Raw genomic sequence first — 19,776 nt, forward strand, 5'->3', positions numbered from 1 at the left:
TTAAGACTGTCTGCTCCCTTGGTGAACAGATACCCACCAGAGGCTGGGAGGAGATTTGGTGACCCAAGTGATGCAGATGCAGTTCCCTAAATAAGCTCCTTGCATTGGCGACAGCCAGTTTTATCTTGGTGTTTAATGTGTGTTTGTGTTCATTTTCCCCCTCTCCAGCTATGGGAGACATCCATCTAGCTGCAGTGTTTTCCTGGGGTCACATCAGAACTGTTTACTTTGGATTTTGTAGAAACTCAGCATCACTGAGTCACTGCACATTAATCTGCTCTTCAGACAATTCGAAAGATCAACAGAGATGCCCGTGATATCGCAGTGATAACCTCCTGTCATGTGGAAAGGAAAAAACCAGTCTTTTTGTTTCTTTCTTTTTTGTTGACTTGTATTTTATGGATTTTATGAACAACCAAAATCATAACATTTGACAGAGAATAATTAGCCCAGATGTGACAAGGCTGTTTCACATGGTGACCTAGAATCCCAGCCAGCTGCAGTCCACTTGCCAGTCCTGTGTAAGAGAGGTTTTTTCTCTGGTTTTCTGCAGTCCTGAGTCAGACCAGAGTGGAACTGGGAATGTGCCTCACGGAGAGCCCAGCTGATGTAAACTTGTACGCTATATGCATGAACCTTGTGTTCTTTACTTTCCACATGTAAGGGAAAAACAACATACTGTAGTAGAGATTAGCATGCAGGAGTAAGAACTATAGGATTTTTTTTTTTGACAGGATCTCAAGCTTTGAAAGGCAACTATTTGACACAAATGGCAAACAAAGATTATATCATTTTTTTACCTTACATGTTTATAATCTCAGTATACAGATTGTATATATGTAAACATTTAATAATGTCAAAAATAGCTGTTATACGTATGTGTATTTTGCCAAATGCCTAAAGAAACAGTCATGACTAACATCATCACACTTCAGATTTTCTAATATTATGAGCAGACATCCTTGGAAATACAGAAAGTACAGTACTGTAAAACTGTGTCTCTCAGAAACTGGTGTTTGACCAAAATCTATACGACTTTTTCAGCATCTTATACTGTCTTGACAATCTCAATTGTACAGCAGACTGCAGAAACCAGTACAGCAGCACTTTGTCTTAAATCATCATAAAAGGAACCAGCCAAAATCCCTTGTTTAGTAAGATAACCACCGTATCCTCTCACAGGTGTAGTCAAGAATGATTTGGCAGACAACAGAGTCTTTAAGTCATGTGCAGCCAAAACTTACTGGACATTTGGGAATACTTCTAAGTAGTCAATTCAGGATGTGGTGATGTGAAGTCTGTCTGTGAGAGTTGCTGTGTATTTTTGATAGAGCATTTCAGACACTGTTTTAGATGGCAAGGCATAGGCTTATGAGAAGCATAACGATTTCACTGCACTAGATAATAAGAGAGCTGGGCAAGTGGCCAGTTTCATTGCTGTCTTTCAATTCTTAGTCGTTACTGGAATTGCATTTACCATGCGCTTGAATGCTATGCTTGCTGCCCCTGAAGCCCCCTTGACAATTTTTTGGGGCATTAAACTGAGCACAAATGAATTTAGCTTAAAAAGAAGAGGGGGGGGGGGGCGGGGGGGAGGGGAACAACTCTTTACCATGTTAATCTTGTCTGTAAGATGGTTATATTTCTAACACCTGAGACTTCTAAAGATTGTTGTAAAGCAAATGCTTTCTGGTTGGGAATTTTCAGTCAGTGAGAAACTGGACCATATTAAATCAGTTTATAATTCTCTGGTTTGCTAAAACTGACTACTTCTTAGCTTCAGATAGTACCATTGCAGAATAAAACACCTGACTCTGTGGTGCAGTTGAATACTTTACCCAATAGCTGTATGATTAATTAGATATTATTGTAATGGGAACATCTATGGTGTTTCTGAATCTTCTACCTCTTTCATGTATTTCCTTTAGTAAGTGGACCCAGCACTTGCAGCCTTTTAATGTATTTTTTTAACTTTTACGTCTCTCAATAAAGTCAGATATATGTAAGATAAAATTAATAAATGTTTAAAGATGTCGGCAGCTGTAAAATATGTAAGATTTTTAGAAGCGCTATATTTTATGATTAGGCTGTATGTTGGATTATGACAAAATATTGGCCTTGGCATTCAAATGATTTTCTCACAGTCAACAGGTCTGGTAAGTATTTGGAAAAAGACAAATATAAGTGAGCACAAGTGGGTGCAGACTGACCATATGGAAAGAGACAGTCACTTGTAACTGCTTTAGGGAAAGATTCTGCATTTTTGTGAAAGGTAAATATATCAATCAGCACTGAAGATTATTTTTTGCAAAGATTATTTTGAGTGTAGCTATCTGGATTAAAGATAGTTGATAGCATGTTGCTTATGAAATTAGGGTCTGAGCCATGACTTGAAATCAATATGTCTTTTGTTGATTTCACTGATTTTGAGCAGGACCCTCAAGAGGTTCACCCACATTAGGACATTATGATAACCTGATAATTGCTCTATTACTCTGTCACCTGGAAGCTTGTTTTCCCTCCCATATTCATATCTTGTCTTTAGTAACTGGACTGTTCATCATGTGCCTTTTATGGTATTTTTTTGGATACAAACTGACATGTAGTTTTGAATGATCCTGTTAGATTTCTGTGCATATCTTATGTTTATCACTGTTTACTCTTCCCTTTCCATTTTGCCTTACCAAGAAGCAGCAAGATTTGGCAGACAGAACTGGAGATAACATGCAGGGTCTTTCTGCTATGTTCATAGCTTCTTGTTTTGCTATAATTGGAAAGACTGTATTTTCCTGACTGTATTTTCAATGTAGTATGTACTTTCAGCTTCTTTTGTTTTGGTATAATTCATTTGTAGCATATGATGATACGCTTACATGTGTAGTGTACCTTCAACAGTCACCCTCACATTTGGAGATATGTAGTGACTGGAAGTCTAGCTCTGAGCACTAAGTTTAAGTTAAATAAATTCACTTTCACTTTGGTGGTCTAGCGTGAGAATATCACAGGACTTGTGTTCTTGCAAAATTCTTTTGCAGAGAACTTTGCATCAGGTTGGTAACTTGGGAAACCTGAACTGGCAGGGCTGTGTGAGCCTCCCAAACCAGTGGAGGTTGGACAGAGAAGTTGTTTGCTTACTAAGCTGTTATTTCCTACTTTTAAAATGTAGTATGTTGGAAAGCTGCCAGATTAATAACCTTGAAGATTGCAAATATTTTTATCCACTGTAGTTAGTTATGCTGGCAATAGCAATATAAACTACTGCATAATACCTCATCCAGACTAAAATAGAGTACTTGTCACTAATATAGCTCAGTCATTCTGACTAATTGAGACTCATGCTTTTATTTTGGTTTTATTTTGATAAATGAACTAGATGTTGCCAACTATGCTGTAGATGCCTGTTGAAGTGAGGAAGCCATTAATTCTCAACTAGAAGTAATTGTTTATATGAGCATAGGAACAGCAGGATGAGATATTCTTAAGTTACCTTTATGTATTTCAATGTGGGAGAAGAATCTTGTGTAATTTATAATAAAATTATTGTGACTCACTGATGGAGACTGGAAAATTGAGATTGTGTCTAAAAATAATGCTGCACAATGATGCCACAGTTTAACAAGTAAAGATTTACCTACTAATTCTGGGTTTGTTGACTTAAGAACTTTAGTAATCTCAGGCTCTATACCAGATGTAGTTGTGACTGATAATTTACATATAGTTCTGTTATATTTAAGTAAGTAGATTCAAGAAGATTATTAATTTTATAGAGCCTATCTTTGCTTAAATTGTGACTAAAGTCACAACTTGCCAGTCACCTGAAGTGTGACTTGACTTTGAAGAGGACTACTTCCAAATGATTTAAAGAGTTCCTGATATATGAGATGTTGAACCTGCTGAGCTCATGTGCTCATGAAATAATTTTGATTGTGCTATTGAACAAGTGAACCTTTGAGGCATAGCCTGAATTGAAATCAGAAAGAAATTGTGTCAATAGTTAGTGTACTGAAATCCTCTTCTCAAACCCCTGTTGCTGGTTTGGACTGGTTGGTCTTGTCAATGCTAATGCGACAACTTTTTTCAAAACCAGAGGTAAGAATGGGTACATACACTATTATAGACATGCATGTACTAAAAATTCTGACCAAATTTGCTGTAACTTTATTAATGAATTTATGGTTAGAATATAATGTGAAAGAAGGATGAGACTCCATGGATGGAGTCGAGTCTCTCCAGGATGAGACTCCATAATCCTAAAGGATATGCTCTTCAGTTAGCCCTTAGGACTTGCTCTGTCATCAAATCCCGTAGCTGGTGGTAAGCAAAGTTATCACACTCCAGTGTAAAACTCAGTGAGCTCCTGTTCTCTTCCATCCCCTTTTCACTCCTACTGAAAAGAATTTTCATTAAACATTCATCCACTGACAGCCTCTGTGAGTTGGCTGACATCAGAAAGCTGCTATGTTGGTCACCTTTCCACACTATGGATAGGGTCTTTCCAATGCTATTAATAATAGTTGGCTAAATTAGGTATTAGGAAGAAATTCTTTACTGTGAGGGTGGTGGGACACTGGCACAGGTTGCCCAGAGAAGTTGTGGACACCCCATCCCTGGAAGTGTTCAAGGCCAGGTTGGATATAGTTCTGAACAACCTGGTTTAGTAGAAAGTCCTGCCCATGGCAGGGGGGTTGGAATGAGATGAACTTTACGGTCCCTTCCAACCCAGACCATTTAATGATTCTCTGATCTTTTGCTTGTGCTATAATCAGGTGATGATGCCTCATGTCTCATGGATTTTGCACTGGTTTTGCTTGGGGATCAGTTAATTTTCTTCATAGTAGCTGGTATGAGGTTGTGGTTTGGATTTGTGCTGAAAAAACTGTTGATAATGCAGGGAATTTTTTAGTTATTGCTGAGCAGTGCTTGCAATGAGCCAAGGCCTTTTCTGCTCTTCACATGCCCCAACAGCAATTGGGCTTGGGGTGCACAAGGAGTTGGGAGGGGACACAGCCAGGACAGCAGACCCAAGGGATATCCTAAACTATATGATGCCATGCTCAGCAGCAATCCTGGGAGAAGGTTGGCAGTGAGGAACTGCAGCTCAGGGACTGGCTGAGCAATGGTCTGTTGATGGTAAGCAATTGTTTTCATTTTCATCACTTGTAGTTTTTGTGTTTTATTTCTCTCTCTGTTTCCCTTTTCATTATTTTTATTATTACTACAGTTATTTAATTTTTATCATTTAACTGTTATGTCAACCCATGAGTTTTCTCACTTTTATCTTGCCAATTCTCTTGCCATCCTACTGTGGGTGAGGACTGAGCAAGCAGCTGTTTTGGGGCTTAATTACTTCGTGGTTAAACCAGAATACTACTGGTAAAACCACTTGGTGACTCAGCCATCCTTCTCATCCTCTCTCACCTTCTATCATTTTTGAAGGCTAAGCCTCTTAAATCACCAAGTCTGTGAACCTAACAGTTCAGCTGTTTCCCGTTTCTCTTGTTCCAAGTCTGAAAATCATGTGTTTCTTTCTCTAAATTGAGTTTCAGTGTCATGGGGTAACAGTGGACTGTATGGACCACTGTTTTTAACCACAATATGATGTTATTTGCCTAATTTTTAAAGAGCTTGAGCATGTCAGTCTCTGCTGAATACCAAGAATGGATGAGCAGATGGCCCACTATTTGCATGGCTTCCAAATCTTATGTATCAGCAATATGGGATTTGACTTGGATCACATTTGACGTGCTCAGTTGGTCAGAGCTTGGTGTTAATAACGCCAGGGTTCAATCCCCCTATGGGCCATTCACTTAACAGTTGGACTTGATTATCCTTGTGGGTCCCTTCCCCAGAATGTTCTGTGATTCCTGAAGACATATTTTAATAAACTGCAAAAATATGTGCAGGTTGTGATCCCATGACTGGACAGTGGAGTGAGGTTCCTGTGTATACATAGCTATTATCCTTATAAGGCAAGAAAAAAATGAAACAGTGAAACTAATTGTGTAAACATAGCTGCAATACAGACAGGACTCTCTTAAGTGTGATTTTTGTCAGAAACAGGAAAGGAAGTAATAGTTTCTGTCATCTATGCTAAAAATCTCCTCTGATGTGAGTAGTTTCTAAGTCAGCTTATGAAAACCATTTCTGGTGTCTCAAGAATGGATGCTGATGTAAACTGCAGCTTTGGAAACAGCATCTTGTGCACATGGTATCTTGTCATTCCACAACAGTTTTCTGCAAGTATTTAGAGAAAAGCACTGCAACAGTCAACATTCCTATGTTATCTCATCCAAGTAAGAAAAACAAGCAGTAAAAATAAGTTCAGAACACAGATATTGCTCACACTTGTGATAATGTACCTGGCTTCAAAATTGGCTCACCTAGCCAGGTCTGGCAGTTCTAGCTCTTTAAAATCCAGTCTATACCAGGTTCAAAATCACTTCAGAAAAACCAGCTTTGAACTGTTTAAAAACTTCTGCCTACTTAAGATGGGCCATAATTGCCATATAACTCAGAATGAGATGAGGAAAATTTGGGAAAATAAGCACAGAGCAGTTAAAAAGAAACATGTTATCTAGGGGAGGAGTAAAGGAGTCAACTCACTTTTTAATTGCTAGAGCATAAAATGTCAAAGCAACAATCTTTTATTTTTATCTTTTATTTTTCTGTTTCTGTGTTCCTCTGAATAAAAAACTAAACCTTTTGTTTAAAAAAAATCAACATGAGGCCTTAAGACCTTACATATTCTAACTTTAGCATGGAGAGTCTATTTTTACAACCATGTTAGAAATTCTGTATATAGGCCTGACTGACCTTGTAAGTGGAGTGGTGCAAGCAGCTAATCATGCAATATTGTAAGGCTCTGTAGAACAGCAAATGCTGATTTTGTTTGATTATTGGTACAAGAACTCCTGCTCACTGCCTGTGTAGACTCTGCATACTTTACGCTTGGAAATACAGTCCAGAACATATTCAAACTGTGAATATATAACCTGATTTTTTTTTCTTAAGGATAAAAAAATATATACAATAGGTAATATTTTATATAGAATACAGTACTTATTTTTATTGTTGCATAAATGCAAAATATTTTTTTCAGAATAGCAAAGCATTACAGAATTTTTAATCTGCTGGAGAAAACACTATTTACTGTATGACCAGTTCTTTCAGCAAAGCTTTTGGGGTGGTATATACCAACTGGCTCTGCCAGCTTCATTTTGGGCTGATGTTTAACTTGGGCATTGCTGTAAAAAAAAAAAGCTATTTTTTTCACTCATACTAGCCATTACTGAAAGAGGCAAGGAGAATCATGTTTCATCACTGTGGCTGGGCTAGTGTTGGCAAAAACAATGATTTGCATCATATCATTGTCTTTGCTAGTTAAAATTCTTTAAAAATCGTGAACCTGATGTAATAAAAATGCAAGATTTTGACAAACATCAAAATGAAGCACTGCAGTTTACAACTTTCTAGCTTTGAGTGTGATATTTTTGTCATAAACACTACAGGCATTGGGCTGTTGAATGAATCTGGCTTTCATGTAGCTTAACAAAATGTTGCTTTTTATAAAATCAAATCGTTGCAATTTGGGGTTCTAAATTCCTGCTCACTTTTAATAACAGCGTCATGGTATCCACTTCTACAAGAGTATTTAATACAAATGCCTGTGGTTTTCAATGTTACTAACATATTGTAACATCAGTAAAGTGACTTTCAATGACAAAAACTGTTGCGTGTATTTTGTTCTTCTGATTCGCTGTATTTAGCACTTTCTGTTTTATAGATCTCTATAAAATAAAGATGTTGCATGCAAGGGGAAAGGCTGATAGAAAAATATAGATGTTATTCTTCAAATTCCAAGGTTGAAAATGATCTAGTGATCTTCTCAAATCTTTGTGTTAGGGGCCTACTGTTCTCAAAGCAAATCCAAAATTACTCTTCCTTAGTTTGCCTGTTTGAGGGCAACCTAGGAAAAATACCTATTTGAAACTATGCCCAGTGTTTGGCTCAAAGGTCAAGAGCCATCACCCCACCTGGTGTCACGTGTGTATATCCTTCCCAGTATGCCTTGCGGGAAAGAGAAACCATCAATTCTGAGAATAACTGTTTCTCTAAAGCAGGTAACTTGCGTATTCCATCCATCCACTGAATCTACTCTTAATGGGGAAGCAATTTTTGCAAAGGTTTCAGGTGTTTGGTTTTTTTTAGCTATGACAGCAAACTCTGTACTAACTCCTTAGCATCTGTATGTATTAGCTTAGTTTCTCTCTAAAGATCAGTCCTTGTGAATACACTGGATTTTTGAAATGCTGATGTAAAACAAAAAGCTACTTTTTCTTGAGAAAGCCAGAACTTTCTCCTGGTTTTGGAACTTTTTTTTCCCCAGTTTTCTCTGGTTTATGTTTACAAGACTACTGAAGAAAACCCTATTGGTTCCTATTTTTTTTCTTGCAGCATTTCACCGCCCAGTAACTGGCTGGTGCCAAAATACCGATTCAGCCTGGGGAAATAAACTGAGCAAGACTTCAGTTTTGGGTCCTCGGGTCTTGAGTGCTTTGGTCCACTTGAGTCAGCTGTCCTCATTGAATTCCTACCCAGCCTCTTGCCCACACTCAGCCTACTCACTGTGATTGCAGAGTGAGAAACTGAGAAGACCAAGACATTGTGCAAGCACTGCCCAGCAACAGCTGAAACATTGCTTTGTTACTGCTGCTGATTAGTTACAAATCTGAAACTTTGGGCTGCTATAAAGAAAATTAATTCTATCCCAGCAAAGCCACTACAAGACCAGAAACACAACTAAGCAGAAGTAAAGATGTGTGAGAAATTAACATTTTGGTAAAGATCTCTTACTATTCTTAGGGTAAAATTCAGTGTAAGGACAAGCACTATATATATACAAATTACTCAAATCCCTACAGGAAGTACAGTCTTTTTTCACACTCTTACTAACCTTGTCAGCTGTCAAAGGTGTGAACTGCAGCAGAACTGATGTTGGCTGCTACACTCAGACAAACCTTTGTGGATTTTGGTCTTTCCATTAGATATACTTCCCGTAGTATTCCATGTTTCCCAACTATGTGCAACAGGACAATGTACTGTCAGAATGTGAATAATGCTGTCTTTGCCTTTGAAATTCATTATGAGGGTAGAAAGAGAACTAGCTTCTGTAATGAAACTACAAGCAATACCCAAAGGATTCTAAATTGAAGCAGTAAGTACAAGTTGCTGCTTTAGGGAAGATGACCTGCTTTGAATTTACACCCAGAAACTAAAGTGCCAGATTTAATAGACTCCTCCACAAAGCAGGGTACAATACAGTATGTCTGAGTGAGATTCCTACTCTGAGGAGCTTGTTTGTCCAATTATGTATATTTATATGTGTCTATATATATGCACATATGTGTAGTTTTGCTTTCATTCCTAATGCAAAGGTTCTTCCCCAAAACTGCCCTAAACTATTTATTTAAGAAATATACTTCTTTTAACATTCTTCTGGCATTGTGTTCACAAGCAGCAAAACAACATATATCACTCCTCTGTGATAGGCAGAAGTGACCAAAATTAACAAAAGTTTCATTAACTTATTTTATTGGAAAAAAGTTTGTACTATCTCTGTACAGTTGTGCCGTTCCCTTTCCATACAACGTCCATCTTCCCCATTTCTTAAAAATCCCTACAACAAAAGCAACAATAAAACATCCATCAAACAAAAATCCCATTTCCCCCCCCTGAAGAGCCTCAGGCAAGTAAGCCTTGCCTGTATCTGCTTTCATTGGTAACTACTGCTGTGATCTGAAAGAGTAACATGGCAAGAATCTTTTTCCTAGTGGGTTTTGGCCCTTGTGTGTTAGCTGGCATATTGAGGCATGAAGGCCACTTGCTAGGGGTTAAAGTGGAGGAGATAGAAACATTTATTTACACGTAACTGAAGCCTGTCTGTCTGCCTGTGAAGGAAGAGTTGATGCACAAACTGACACAGCACAGCTTTTTTATGTTTAAAAGTGTTTTATGTAGTGACACAAACAAAGCAAGAATCTTACAAGAACAAAGCCCCTGGTACCAGGGCACAAGGCTAGAAGAATTTTCTGCTATGTTTTGTTGCATCCCTGCTTAGAAGAAGTTCTAGCAGGTAGTCTTACACTCAGTGCATGGTGTCACAGGCTTCATCTTCAAAAGAGCTGACAAAGTAAGTAGCCAAAACTTACTGATGTTTTAACATGCCAGTGCAAAATGACCATTCCAAAATCCCTTTTAGTTTGTACATCTGTCCTATGTTGTCAAAGACAAGAAAATATGTACCCTCTTAAGTCATATACATGTTACTGCTTAAGTCAGAAAATGGTAAGTTGCATTCCAGAAACTGACTTTAGTGAATCATGGGAAAAAAGTAGACACATACTGAAAATCTTACCATTTGCGTGATCTGAGTTATACATGGTGAATTGCAAGTTTATGAAAATAAAAGCAGCTTTCATAATCACAGATTGGAAGTTAAACAGTACATGAGTAGTTCATATTCATTATCAAGACTAAAAATGTGTAAAAAGGGATGCCTTCATAAAATATGCAATTTCCAGTATTGAGATACACAATCATTGGAGAACTTGGCAAAGCAAAACACATACTGGAATGTTAAATCATGATCATCCACAGCTTGCTTCCTTTTGATTTAGATGCTCATAACACACTGTATGAACTGAAAAGAGAATAACCACTCCTTAGATGTATGACAGAGAATGAGTTTTTACTTTTTCTCCTACAATACTCATTGTCACTACACTTTTCTGTAAAGAATTCAGCCCACGAATAGTAAAGCTTTAAAATACACGTGAAAATAAGCAAATAGTTAATTAAAGCAAAGCATCTCCTTAATGATACCAACAACAACAAAAATAAAAACTACCACACATGGTCCTCGCCCCCTGCTCCAAAAAAACCCCCAAACCCTAGAACACCCAAATCTAGGATGACTCAAATCTAGTGTTCTCCTTTTGCTGCACAATGTGGCTAGGAAGCCAAGACCCAGAAGCCTGACTGAGTGTGATTTGTCCACCAGACCTCCACCAACCCTTCCCAGGAAAAATGCCTACCAAGCTTTAAAACGGAAAATGGAAAAGAAAAAAAAAGTCACAGACAGTGACGCTAGCAAGTGATGTAGCTTCTTTGATCTTCTTGAAGCACACTGGTTAGAAGTTCAGAGAAAGGTACACAACATTTTATAGAACTCAGTAAAATGCACGAAAGCTTTTTGAGACAATACTCAACATGCCCGAGAACTTCTGAGTTCTCACTGTATGTGTAGGGAAGGCAAAAACTCAAATCATTACTCAAATAATTGTCTGAACTTTCTCTCTTGTTTTACCCTGGAATTTTAATAGATGCCTTAAAATTTACTTACATCATCATAGTGGAAGTTCACAAAACCCTGCTGAGTTGTATCCCTTCTTCTAAAGCATTCTGCAAAAATTTATTAAGAAAACAGAAACCAGATAAGAATTATTACATACAAACATATTTTTAAAGTGTATAGTACTTTCCTAAAATTTCCCAAGGCACATGAAGGAGAACATGATGAAGAATACTGCAATTCAATCCAATACTTAATTTCCCATTCTAAATTTTTGTGTTTATCATATGCAACCCTTTATGTTCTGTTAATAAACAAAGTTTCCCAATTTTGGTAACAGTACTCTTCCAGTCTCTGGAGTAAACCCTGCATTAGTATAAAGTCCTTTTTTTCAAGGGAATTTAAAAAATCCTAGTCTGTAGATTATTGATAGAAACCTCTTTTGTAGTATGCCGAAGTTGAAATTGAGAGAAGTGAACAAACTGGTTTTATTAAATAAAAACATATTATGGGGATGACAGCAACAAGGCTACAATCCAGCATACCAGTGAGAGCGCGGAGTTTCACACAGCAGGCAATGTAATCATCAAACGCAATCTTTCCTTGAGTGCTGTATCGCTTTGTGATTGCAGTCACAGCCTGTGGGCTCAGTCTAAATCCTATTTGAAAACAAAAAGTCTTATTTTGAAAAGCCAGGTAAGTTAATAGAATCCATCACATTTTCACTGGAAATATCATGTGTTAGTTACTGCAGGATGATAACTGGGAAATGGTGTGAGTCAGTGTCAGAAGCAAGAACATTTCACAGCTTACCCATAGTCATCAAGGCTTTCTCAAGTTCCTGACGATCCACTGTGCCACTTCCATCGCTGTCGAAACTTACAAAGTGTTGCTTCCAGCCATTGACCACAGCCCATAGTTCTTTAAACTCATTAAATCCCAGTGTACCAGACATATCCCTCTGATTTCAAAGCTAAGAAAAACATTTCTTAACTAAAAAAAACCACCAACAAAATGTGACAAAAAACCAAAACAGGCATCTCTCTGTAGTTAAAAACTCTTACTTGAAGGCAAGTATTAATACAATTTTAATAATATTAACTTCCCTTGTGGAACACCAACTAAAGCATCCCCCAGCACAGATGAAGGTAATACTACCTAAAACCTAAGGTCAGAGAACCTGCTCTCCCCACTTCTTCCTAGTGAAACCTGCTAAAGCAATTTTCTCCTTGTCAATTCCACTTTTGTTTACACACTTCTCTTTAACCTGCATAATTGTAACCAATTAAGTACATAGCTGAAATAAAAATAGATGCCAAAGAATAAATTATTATGGTATTAGTTCTCTCGTATTCTAAGTGGCTTGTTCAAGATGAGCTAAGAGCCCTTCCAGTTTAATTTCTGCTTTTTTTTCTTTTTAAGCAGCAAAACTTTCAATTTAAGTTTTGGCTAACAAACCTCCAAAGATTCCAACCTTACACAGTATATCTAAGTCTTCCACAGCTCCTACTGCTGAATGCCATACACCATTCCATTAGATACTCAAAGCTGATTAATTCATGGAACAGGATTTAGGAAGACTTAGATTGTATTCAGGCTGTGTACTACAAACGCTTAAAATTCATTAGGAATGATAAGAAATTGGAAAGGTGTCTAATTTGAAAAGCACAATAAATGATTTGCACAATACATTATTCTGGACCACAAGACCTGACTGCTCATATATTTAATGGAGAAACAGTTCCCCAGGCTTAGAGGGATACCACTTGCTGTAAAATGATTGGCCACTGAGAGCCTCATTTATTTACTATTTCTTCATTTGTTAAAATTAGTGAGAATGGAGTTTTTTATCTTCCCAATCACAATGATCACAAGACTTATCAAGTAAAAGCTGAATGGAAACTACAAAGCATTTCCCAAATGTTTGGGCGCTCTCTCATCTTTGTTTACATAATGCAAAAATGTTTACATTTCATACTAAAGGATACATCCAGCATTGAGATCATAAGTCTGCAAGTCTCTAAGTTGAAAGCTGTTAAAATTAGAAAAAGGAAAAATAAATTATGTTAAGAGCATATTCTTCAGTTTTATCTAAACATAAATTTTCAGATTTATTATAAATTTAAATTATATAAACTATTATGTAATTGGCTCCCCTGTATACAGCCATACCATATTTTTCATCCAAGTAAGAGCCATTACTTGTTAGAAAAAACGACAGCAGACAATTTGGAGGCAATTCAACTTATATTTAAAATTACCTTGCTCTTATCTTAATCCACAACAGTTTGGGGTTTCAAAGTGGTCATTTATATCCCCCCCCAAGAGACACCACTTTAGCAAGCCAGTTTCACTCACAGAAGCTGTAAACTGAACAGAAGGTATCCCAGCAGAGGAGTCCTGCCACAGATTTTGGTCAATATCAAAGCTCAGTTCAAACCAAAGCAAGGCATCTTTTTAAAAGCTGTCTGTCCATTACAAAACAAACCATTTCAACTCCACAGCCCAGCAGAGCGGGGAACTAAGGAGGCTGATAAGGAAATCCTTGGCACAAAGAACTGAATACAGAGAAATTGCATGTCCAAGATATGGAAAGGAAACCAATTTGCCATGCAAAGAAAAAAAACCAGCTCTGCAGAAGGCACAACTACACGTTTTCTAGGGAAGAAGAATTAGTGTGCTTTAGATTTGCTTGTTTATTCAAATAATTAACTTACGTTTATACGCTCCTGCAATCCCTGACTGGGTGAGACATCTCTGTAGCTCATCAGCATCTATTTGTCCATCCTTTCGATAACAGAAGATGTATCAGCTATTAATACCCTCTCCCAGGCTGCTTATTCCCAGTACCCACTCCCTTTTCAGTGGCATTCAATTAGTTATGCTTCTCAAGACATCCTCGTAACTCACAAATATAAAAATTCCTGTTTTTTTTTAAATATTAAGTTGCTAATAGAACAAGCAAATGTAGAAAGCAAAGAACTTTGGAAGAAAAACAAAACAAACTCAGAAATTATACCTATCCACATGGCTTAGAAAAAGCCTCACTTCCAACAAATCCTGCTCAGGGCCAAATAAAGAAAACTGCCAATTCATGGAAAGCAATGAGCTGCCAGAAGTGGAGGTGGAATTCTAAGTTTTATTCCTCACATCCCCAACATGAAGTTTGGTTCACACAGAGTTTAATTTAATATTCCATTCCTGAATCAGGTTATGTCTGTAGACATAAAAAATGATGACACTTCTGCAATGCATTAGAAGATGAAAAGCCAAGTCAAGGGAGGTTTAAGTTGGCTATCAGGAAAAGGTTTTTTGCCCAGAGAGTGGCTGAGCACTGGAATGGGCTTCCCAGTGAAGTGAGCACAGCACCAAGCCTGACAGAGTTGAAGTATTTGGGCAACACACTCGGGCACTTGGTTTGATTCTTGGGGTGTCTTTAGCAGGGCCAGGAATTGCACTCAGTGATCCTTGTGGGTCCCTTCCAACTCAGCATATTCTGATTCTGTTTGCTACAGCATTTTCCTTATGTTTTTAAACCCACTTCTGAAAACCTCTTTGTTCAAGCATATAGACATACTACTGAATGATATGGTGGGAAGAGCACAGCCTGATAACTTTCAGAAATTAAGTATCATTGTTTAGAAGACAAACAGTAGTTCTATGTAAAATGATATTTGATAAGGTCTGAAAAAAAGGCAACAATGTTTTGATTCTATGTAAGGTTAATGGCAGCTAAACCCAAATTTGCTTCCTATCTACTCCATCAGTCTAATTACACAGACGTATTTAATACTTTAAATTCACGGGGCAGGGGAAGGGAAGAGAGTTGAAATAGCTATTAATATTAAGAAACTAATCTCTTCAAAGGCTTTGTATCTTCTGAAATAAAGATAGGAACTGCATAACATTAAAATTGAGGAAGACAGAAAAGCTGACTGCAATCAAGATTACCATTACCAAAAATATGCTTGTCTTTTTTTTTTTTTTTTTTTAGTATAACATAAGCAGGTTAAACTAGACAATGCATATGGGCTTTGCAAACAGGCTAAAAATAAATTATTACTTCCTACAAAGACAGACTCAATTGAATAAAGATTTGAAACAATACTTTTGACTTTCTTCTGTGAACAAAGGAAACTAATTCATCAAGTCAAAGACAAGATCCCTGTTGTAAACTACTTCAAAGAAAGCTCAGAGAAAACATTAAATATTATAGGGCATAAAAACAACACAGCAGCCAACCATAACCAAAACATACTAATTCTATGGTAAGTACAGATGGATAACTGAGATGTGGCTTTTTACAGAGTTGTATGGATGGCCATAAAAGCAACTGATAATTTATCTGTTACATTTCACTGTCTCCTTACAGGGTTTTTACTTCTGCACAGCCACTGGTACACAGACACCTCAGATTCCAAGGATAACTTCAAAAGCTACCGAGTTCATTTCAGTAAGGAATGATTTCTACAAATAGAAAGCATTTCAGAGTATTAACTTAAGTATTCTTAAGTGCTAACTTGATCATACCTATCAACACACTGGCTCCCCAGCTTCCAGTATCCATGCCTCACTTGAGAAAGCTGGGCATGGTCTATGTTTTGCTGAGATCCAGCTCCTGCCACCTTTCTCTTTACAATAGGAGCTTATTCATTTGTCCAGCACCAGTTACTGGCTCCGCTGCGGATTCCTGGCACACATCCAGGAGGCACCTGCGCACAGACACATCTCAGCTGGCAGAGAAATTCAGCAGAACTCAGCTCTGGGCTCCACCTTCTTAGAAAGGCCTCACCACACAGAGGCCATTCCAGTGTTCTCCTTTACTAAAAAACACACGGTCTGAATATTTTCATAAGCAGTTAGAAGAAGTAAGATACAGACTGCGAGATGCATTATTAATTCAAAAGAGTAACACAGAGAACAAAACTAATCCAAGTTATGGTGGGAATCTGAACATCAGCTAATGTTGCTGAATTTAAATTTTCATGTTGTGGCTGCATCCACCTGAGGATCGCAGATCCAAGAGCAGTTTTAGATTTGCACACACCCTACAGGTGCGCAATAAATGGCTATAATATGGCAAACAAACACGGAACTTCAGCTCAAAACAACCTAACTTAATTGCTCCTAAACTCTGTAATACAGTTCAAAGAGCACTTATTTCTAACAACATACACGATCATACAAAAACAATATATGCTGCAAAATTACAGGAAAGAAATTAAAAATGCAGTGCAGAATGACAGGGAAGGAGAAAAAAAAAGCTGTGAAAGCCTTTCCCCTAGAAGAATAATCACTCTATGTTACCAGTAAACCCAGATGTTGGCACAACCCATGACTGCTTTTCCATTTGTGAGTCTATTAAGATCATGTAATGACCTCTTTCCTGTTAGCATTTCCTGCTCTTAGCCAGGCCATCTCCACAGCCCACGCTTTCCACTGTTTCTCTTTTCTTTCTCCTAAACCTGGCAGCATTCACCAACCCAGAGCTGAGTCACAATTCAGTTAGAAAACTTCACGCATCTATATATTCCCTGCATACACCTATATAGGAAATAGAGGCATACACACCTATGTTTGTGAATATATGTATGTATTTATACATACAATATAGAAACCAACAGCATTATTCAAATTGTATAGTTCCTGTCTGTATACAGCTATAACACAGACCAATACAGCTATGTGTAGCAAATAGGCTAAGTTAAACAATTATGGATTTGGGTTTTTTTAACTAGAAACATCAGTTTTTCTCACTGCAAATACTAGGCATTTCTCCTTCCAAAGGTAGAGAGTATTTCCCAGGAAGAAAAAAAAATCCAAGAAGTAAATAACATTTTATAAGTTTACCTGCCCTCCTACTGCAGCAAAATAACCATACAAAGGATCCTGAGCTTGTCCAGGGAATGCTGGTCCTCCTGGAGCTCCTCCATACTTTGGAATTAAAAAAGAAAATAAATTTTAAATCAATGATTCTGTTAAGAATCTGTACATATCAACTTACGTTTTTATATACACATCATGCCAAAAAAAAAAAAAAAAAAAAAAAAAAAAACCAAAAAAAAAAAAACCAAACCAAACTAAACTCCTCATGAAAAAATCCCCCAAACGAACTCAATTTCAGTGAAACACTAATGTATTGTAATATAAACAGATCAGTGTAAAACCTTGCACAGGAGCAATCGACTGATCTAGGTCCAGCCTTCTCTATCTCACCAAGGTTTCATTTCATTCTACCCCAAGCAGAAAACGGCAGGCTGAAGAAATACTAAGGCACTGCAATTTTTTTTATCCACTTTAGAAAAGTTGAGCAAAACAGATGTCTAGGGCAAATACATGGAAGAATATGCAGTAAGTGTGAAAACCCTTACATAAAACTGATTCTAAAGTGAAAATCATGGAATGACACCCTCAGCACTGACTTTCTCCCCCCGGCAGCAGCTGCGGGGGAGGCGCGTCCTCCCTCCCTTCTCCCTCCGGCGCAGCCCCGAGCTGGCGCCTGCGGCCCCTCCCGGCGGGAGCGGCGGCCGGAGACCGGGCAGACCCCGCCGGACCCGGCTCCCGCCGCTCCCCCCGGGCCGCCGGCCGCATCCCCCCGGGCCCCGGCCCCGCTCACCCCGCCCTGGTAGAACCCGCCGGGCGCCGGCTGTCCGGGATACGCCATCTTCGCCTGGCACCGGCTCCGGCGGTCCGGCCGCGCCCGGGAGCAACCACCCGGATACGGAGGGAGGGCGGGCGCCTTCCAGCCCCGGCCCTTCCCGGAGCCCGCGTCCCACAACCGCCGGGCGGGGCAAGCGGCGACCTTCCGTCACTAGGGCAGCGGGCGGTGCCGGGCGGCGCCGTCGGGAGGTGAGGGACCGCCCGCTCCGATCTCCTCCCCTCCAAGTTCCCCCTCCGGCGCGGTGGTAGCGGCCCGCGGCCCCGCGGCGGCATTTCCCGGCGCACAGGGCGCGGCGCAGCGCTGCCGGGGGCCTGCCCGTGCTGCGGCCGGGACGTGCGTCTGTCAGTGCGGGGAGCGCTGAGGGCGCTGGGCTCGGCGTACGGCTGCCTGCCAAGGGCTGCGGGCTCACATCGCCGGCCGCTCCTGGCCAGGAGGAGGCTGCGCCCCGGAGCCAGCGGCCGCGGGCAGCGGAGGTGGAGCCAGCCCTTGGCACATCCCGGGATTGCCACTCCTGGGAAAACGCTGTTCTGTGGCGGCTGTAATCCACTAAGGGGACAGGAGATCTCCCGACATATTCACCGATGAATCGGTTGAGTTGATACCAGATTATTTCAGAACCACCGACTCGTGGTTTACCAAAAGACCGCAAGGCTCATAGGCTCAGCAGTTCGTGCATCTGTACCGTGTATCCCTAAACGCATCCTTACGTGTTCTCTCTGGGTACCGTTGCTTTTTCTTCAGAATTGGACCACCTGTCCCCGTTCCCAAAGACAGAGAACAGGCTGCATAATTTCTTTGGAGTCTGTAGGTCCAAAATTCTGGAATAGGAGCTGGGGGAATGCCCGTGTCCCACTGAAGCGGGGGAGCCCTTTTGTGTTAGTCGGAGCCGCTCCGTGTTTGGGGATTGTCTGGAAGAGCTGTGATCCAGCAGCCTCCTCCTGGGCCGGCGGCCCTGCCCGGTGCGGCCCTGCCCGGTGCGGCCCTGCCCGGTGCGGCCCTGCCCGGTGCGGCCCTGCCCGGTGCGGCTCTGCCCGGTGCAGCCCTGCCCGGTGCGGCCCGTGGTTTTCTGCCGCTGACCACCCAATACCCCAGGGAGCAGCATCAGCCAGAACGGCCACGGCTTGGTCTGAGCTGGTCTTGCGCCTTTGCAAAGGATAGAACTCCCTCCCTCTCCTAGTGAGGGCTATTTAATTCAGACGCAAGACGATGAGGAATCAGTTGCTTGAGTCTGTATGACTGAAACAAATCTCCTGATAGAGACCTTGCAGGGCAAATGGCCTGTTGTCAGAAATCTGGAAGCATAACATTTTATTTTTCTGTTTATTGACCTAATTTCTGAAGAACGTTATAAATTTGAGTAGGACCTTAATTAATTAAAGTATGCTAATTTATGGTAAACTTTCCATTTAAAGTGAGTCACCCTTCTCAGCTTCTAACTCATCCAGTAAACAGGATGTTCAGACATTATCTATGTGGCATATATTTTATTATTTCAGCACTAATTTCATCTTATAACTGCTAACAATTGCCAATGACATGAAAACAAAACTGGTGTTCTGTGTAATTTAATAACTGAGAGAGTTGCAAAATGAAACAAATAATTATTTAATACTTTCATGCCACAGAATAGCGTATATGAAGCTATGAAAACAGCTGAGAAACAAAGTAGTGACCCTGTACAGTTTCTTGGCTTAAGAAATACCTATCTCACAAGGGTATTTAACTAAGTCTGTTGATATCAAGCTTGTGTCGTGGTCAAATAGTT

The 19,776-nt window shown here is 39.6% G+C and overlaps 2 protein-coding genes across 16 annotated transcripts in view; one reads left to right on the forward strand and one right to left on the reverse strand.

Moving 5' to 3' along the window:
- The window catches only part of ADAM22 (ADAM metallopeptidase domain 22), a 127,925-nt gene extending 125,160 nt beyond the window's left edge, over window positions 1-2,765 (forward strand). For all 15 annotated transcript variants that reach the window (XM_038123214.1, XM_038123205.1, XM_038123228.1 and 12 more), the window contains one exon: window positions 169-2,765. In XM_038123214.1, coding sequence (XP_037979142.1) covers window positions 169-189 — 21 coding nt within the window. In that variant the 3' untranslated portion in view covers window positions 190-2,765. The remainder of the gene's footprint in view (window positions 1-168) is intronic.
- A 6,809-nt stretch (window positions 2,766-9,574) lies between these two features.
- SRI (sorcin) lies at window positions 9,575-18,150 on the reverse strand. Its single transcript, XM_038123340.1, has 8 exons — window positions 17,967-18,150; window positions 17,201-17,284; window positions 14,068-14,137; window positions 13,339-13,382; window positions 12,164-12,311; window positions 11,896-12,009; window positions 11,402-11,460; window positions 9,575-10,699 (listed from the first exon to the last, which is right to left on the reverse strand). The coding sequence occupies exons 1-8, from the start codon at window positions 18,012-18,014 to the stop codon at window positions 10,673-10,675; spliced, it is 594 nt and encodes a 197-aa protein (XP_037979268.1). The 5' UTR covers window positions 18,015-18,150; the 3' UTR covers window positions 9,575-10,672.
- Window positions 18,151-19,776: the final 1,626 nt, after the last annotated feature.

The sequence above is a fragment of the Motacilla alba genome, chromosome 2 (assembly GCF_015832195.1).
Source record: "Motacilla alba alba isolate MOTALB_02 chromosome 2, Motacilla_alba_V1.0_pri, whole genome shotgun sequence".
Classification (NCBI taxonomy): Eukaryota; Metazoa; Chordata; class Aves; order Passeriformes; family Motacillidae; genus Motacilla; species Motacilla alba.

Bases quoted from the DNA above. Each gene is read 5' to 3' on its own strand.
- SRI (XM_038123340.1), bottom strand. From the start codon at position 18,014: ATGGCGTATCCCGGACAGCCGGCGCCCGGCGGGTTCTACCAGGGCGGG. The intron at 13,383-14,067 runs GTAAGTTAATTA...TAATTTTAACAG, and splicing joins GATTGCAGGAGCGTATAAAC to CTTTCAACTTAGAGACTTGC. The intron at 11,461-11,895 runs GTATGCTGGATT...AAATTTTTGCAG, and splicing joins GAAACTCCGCGCTCTCACTG to AATGCTTTAGAAGAAGGGAT.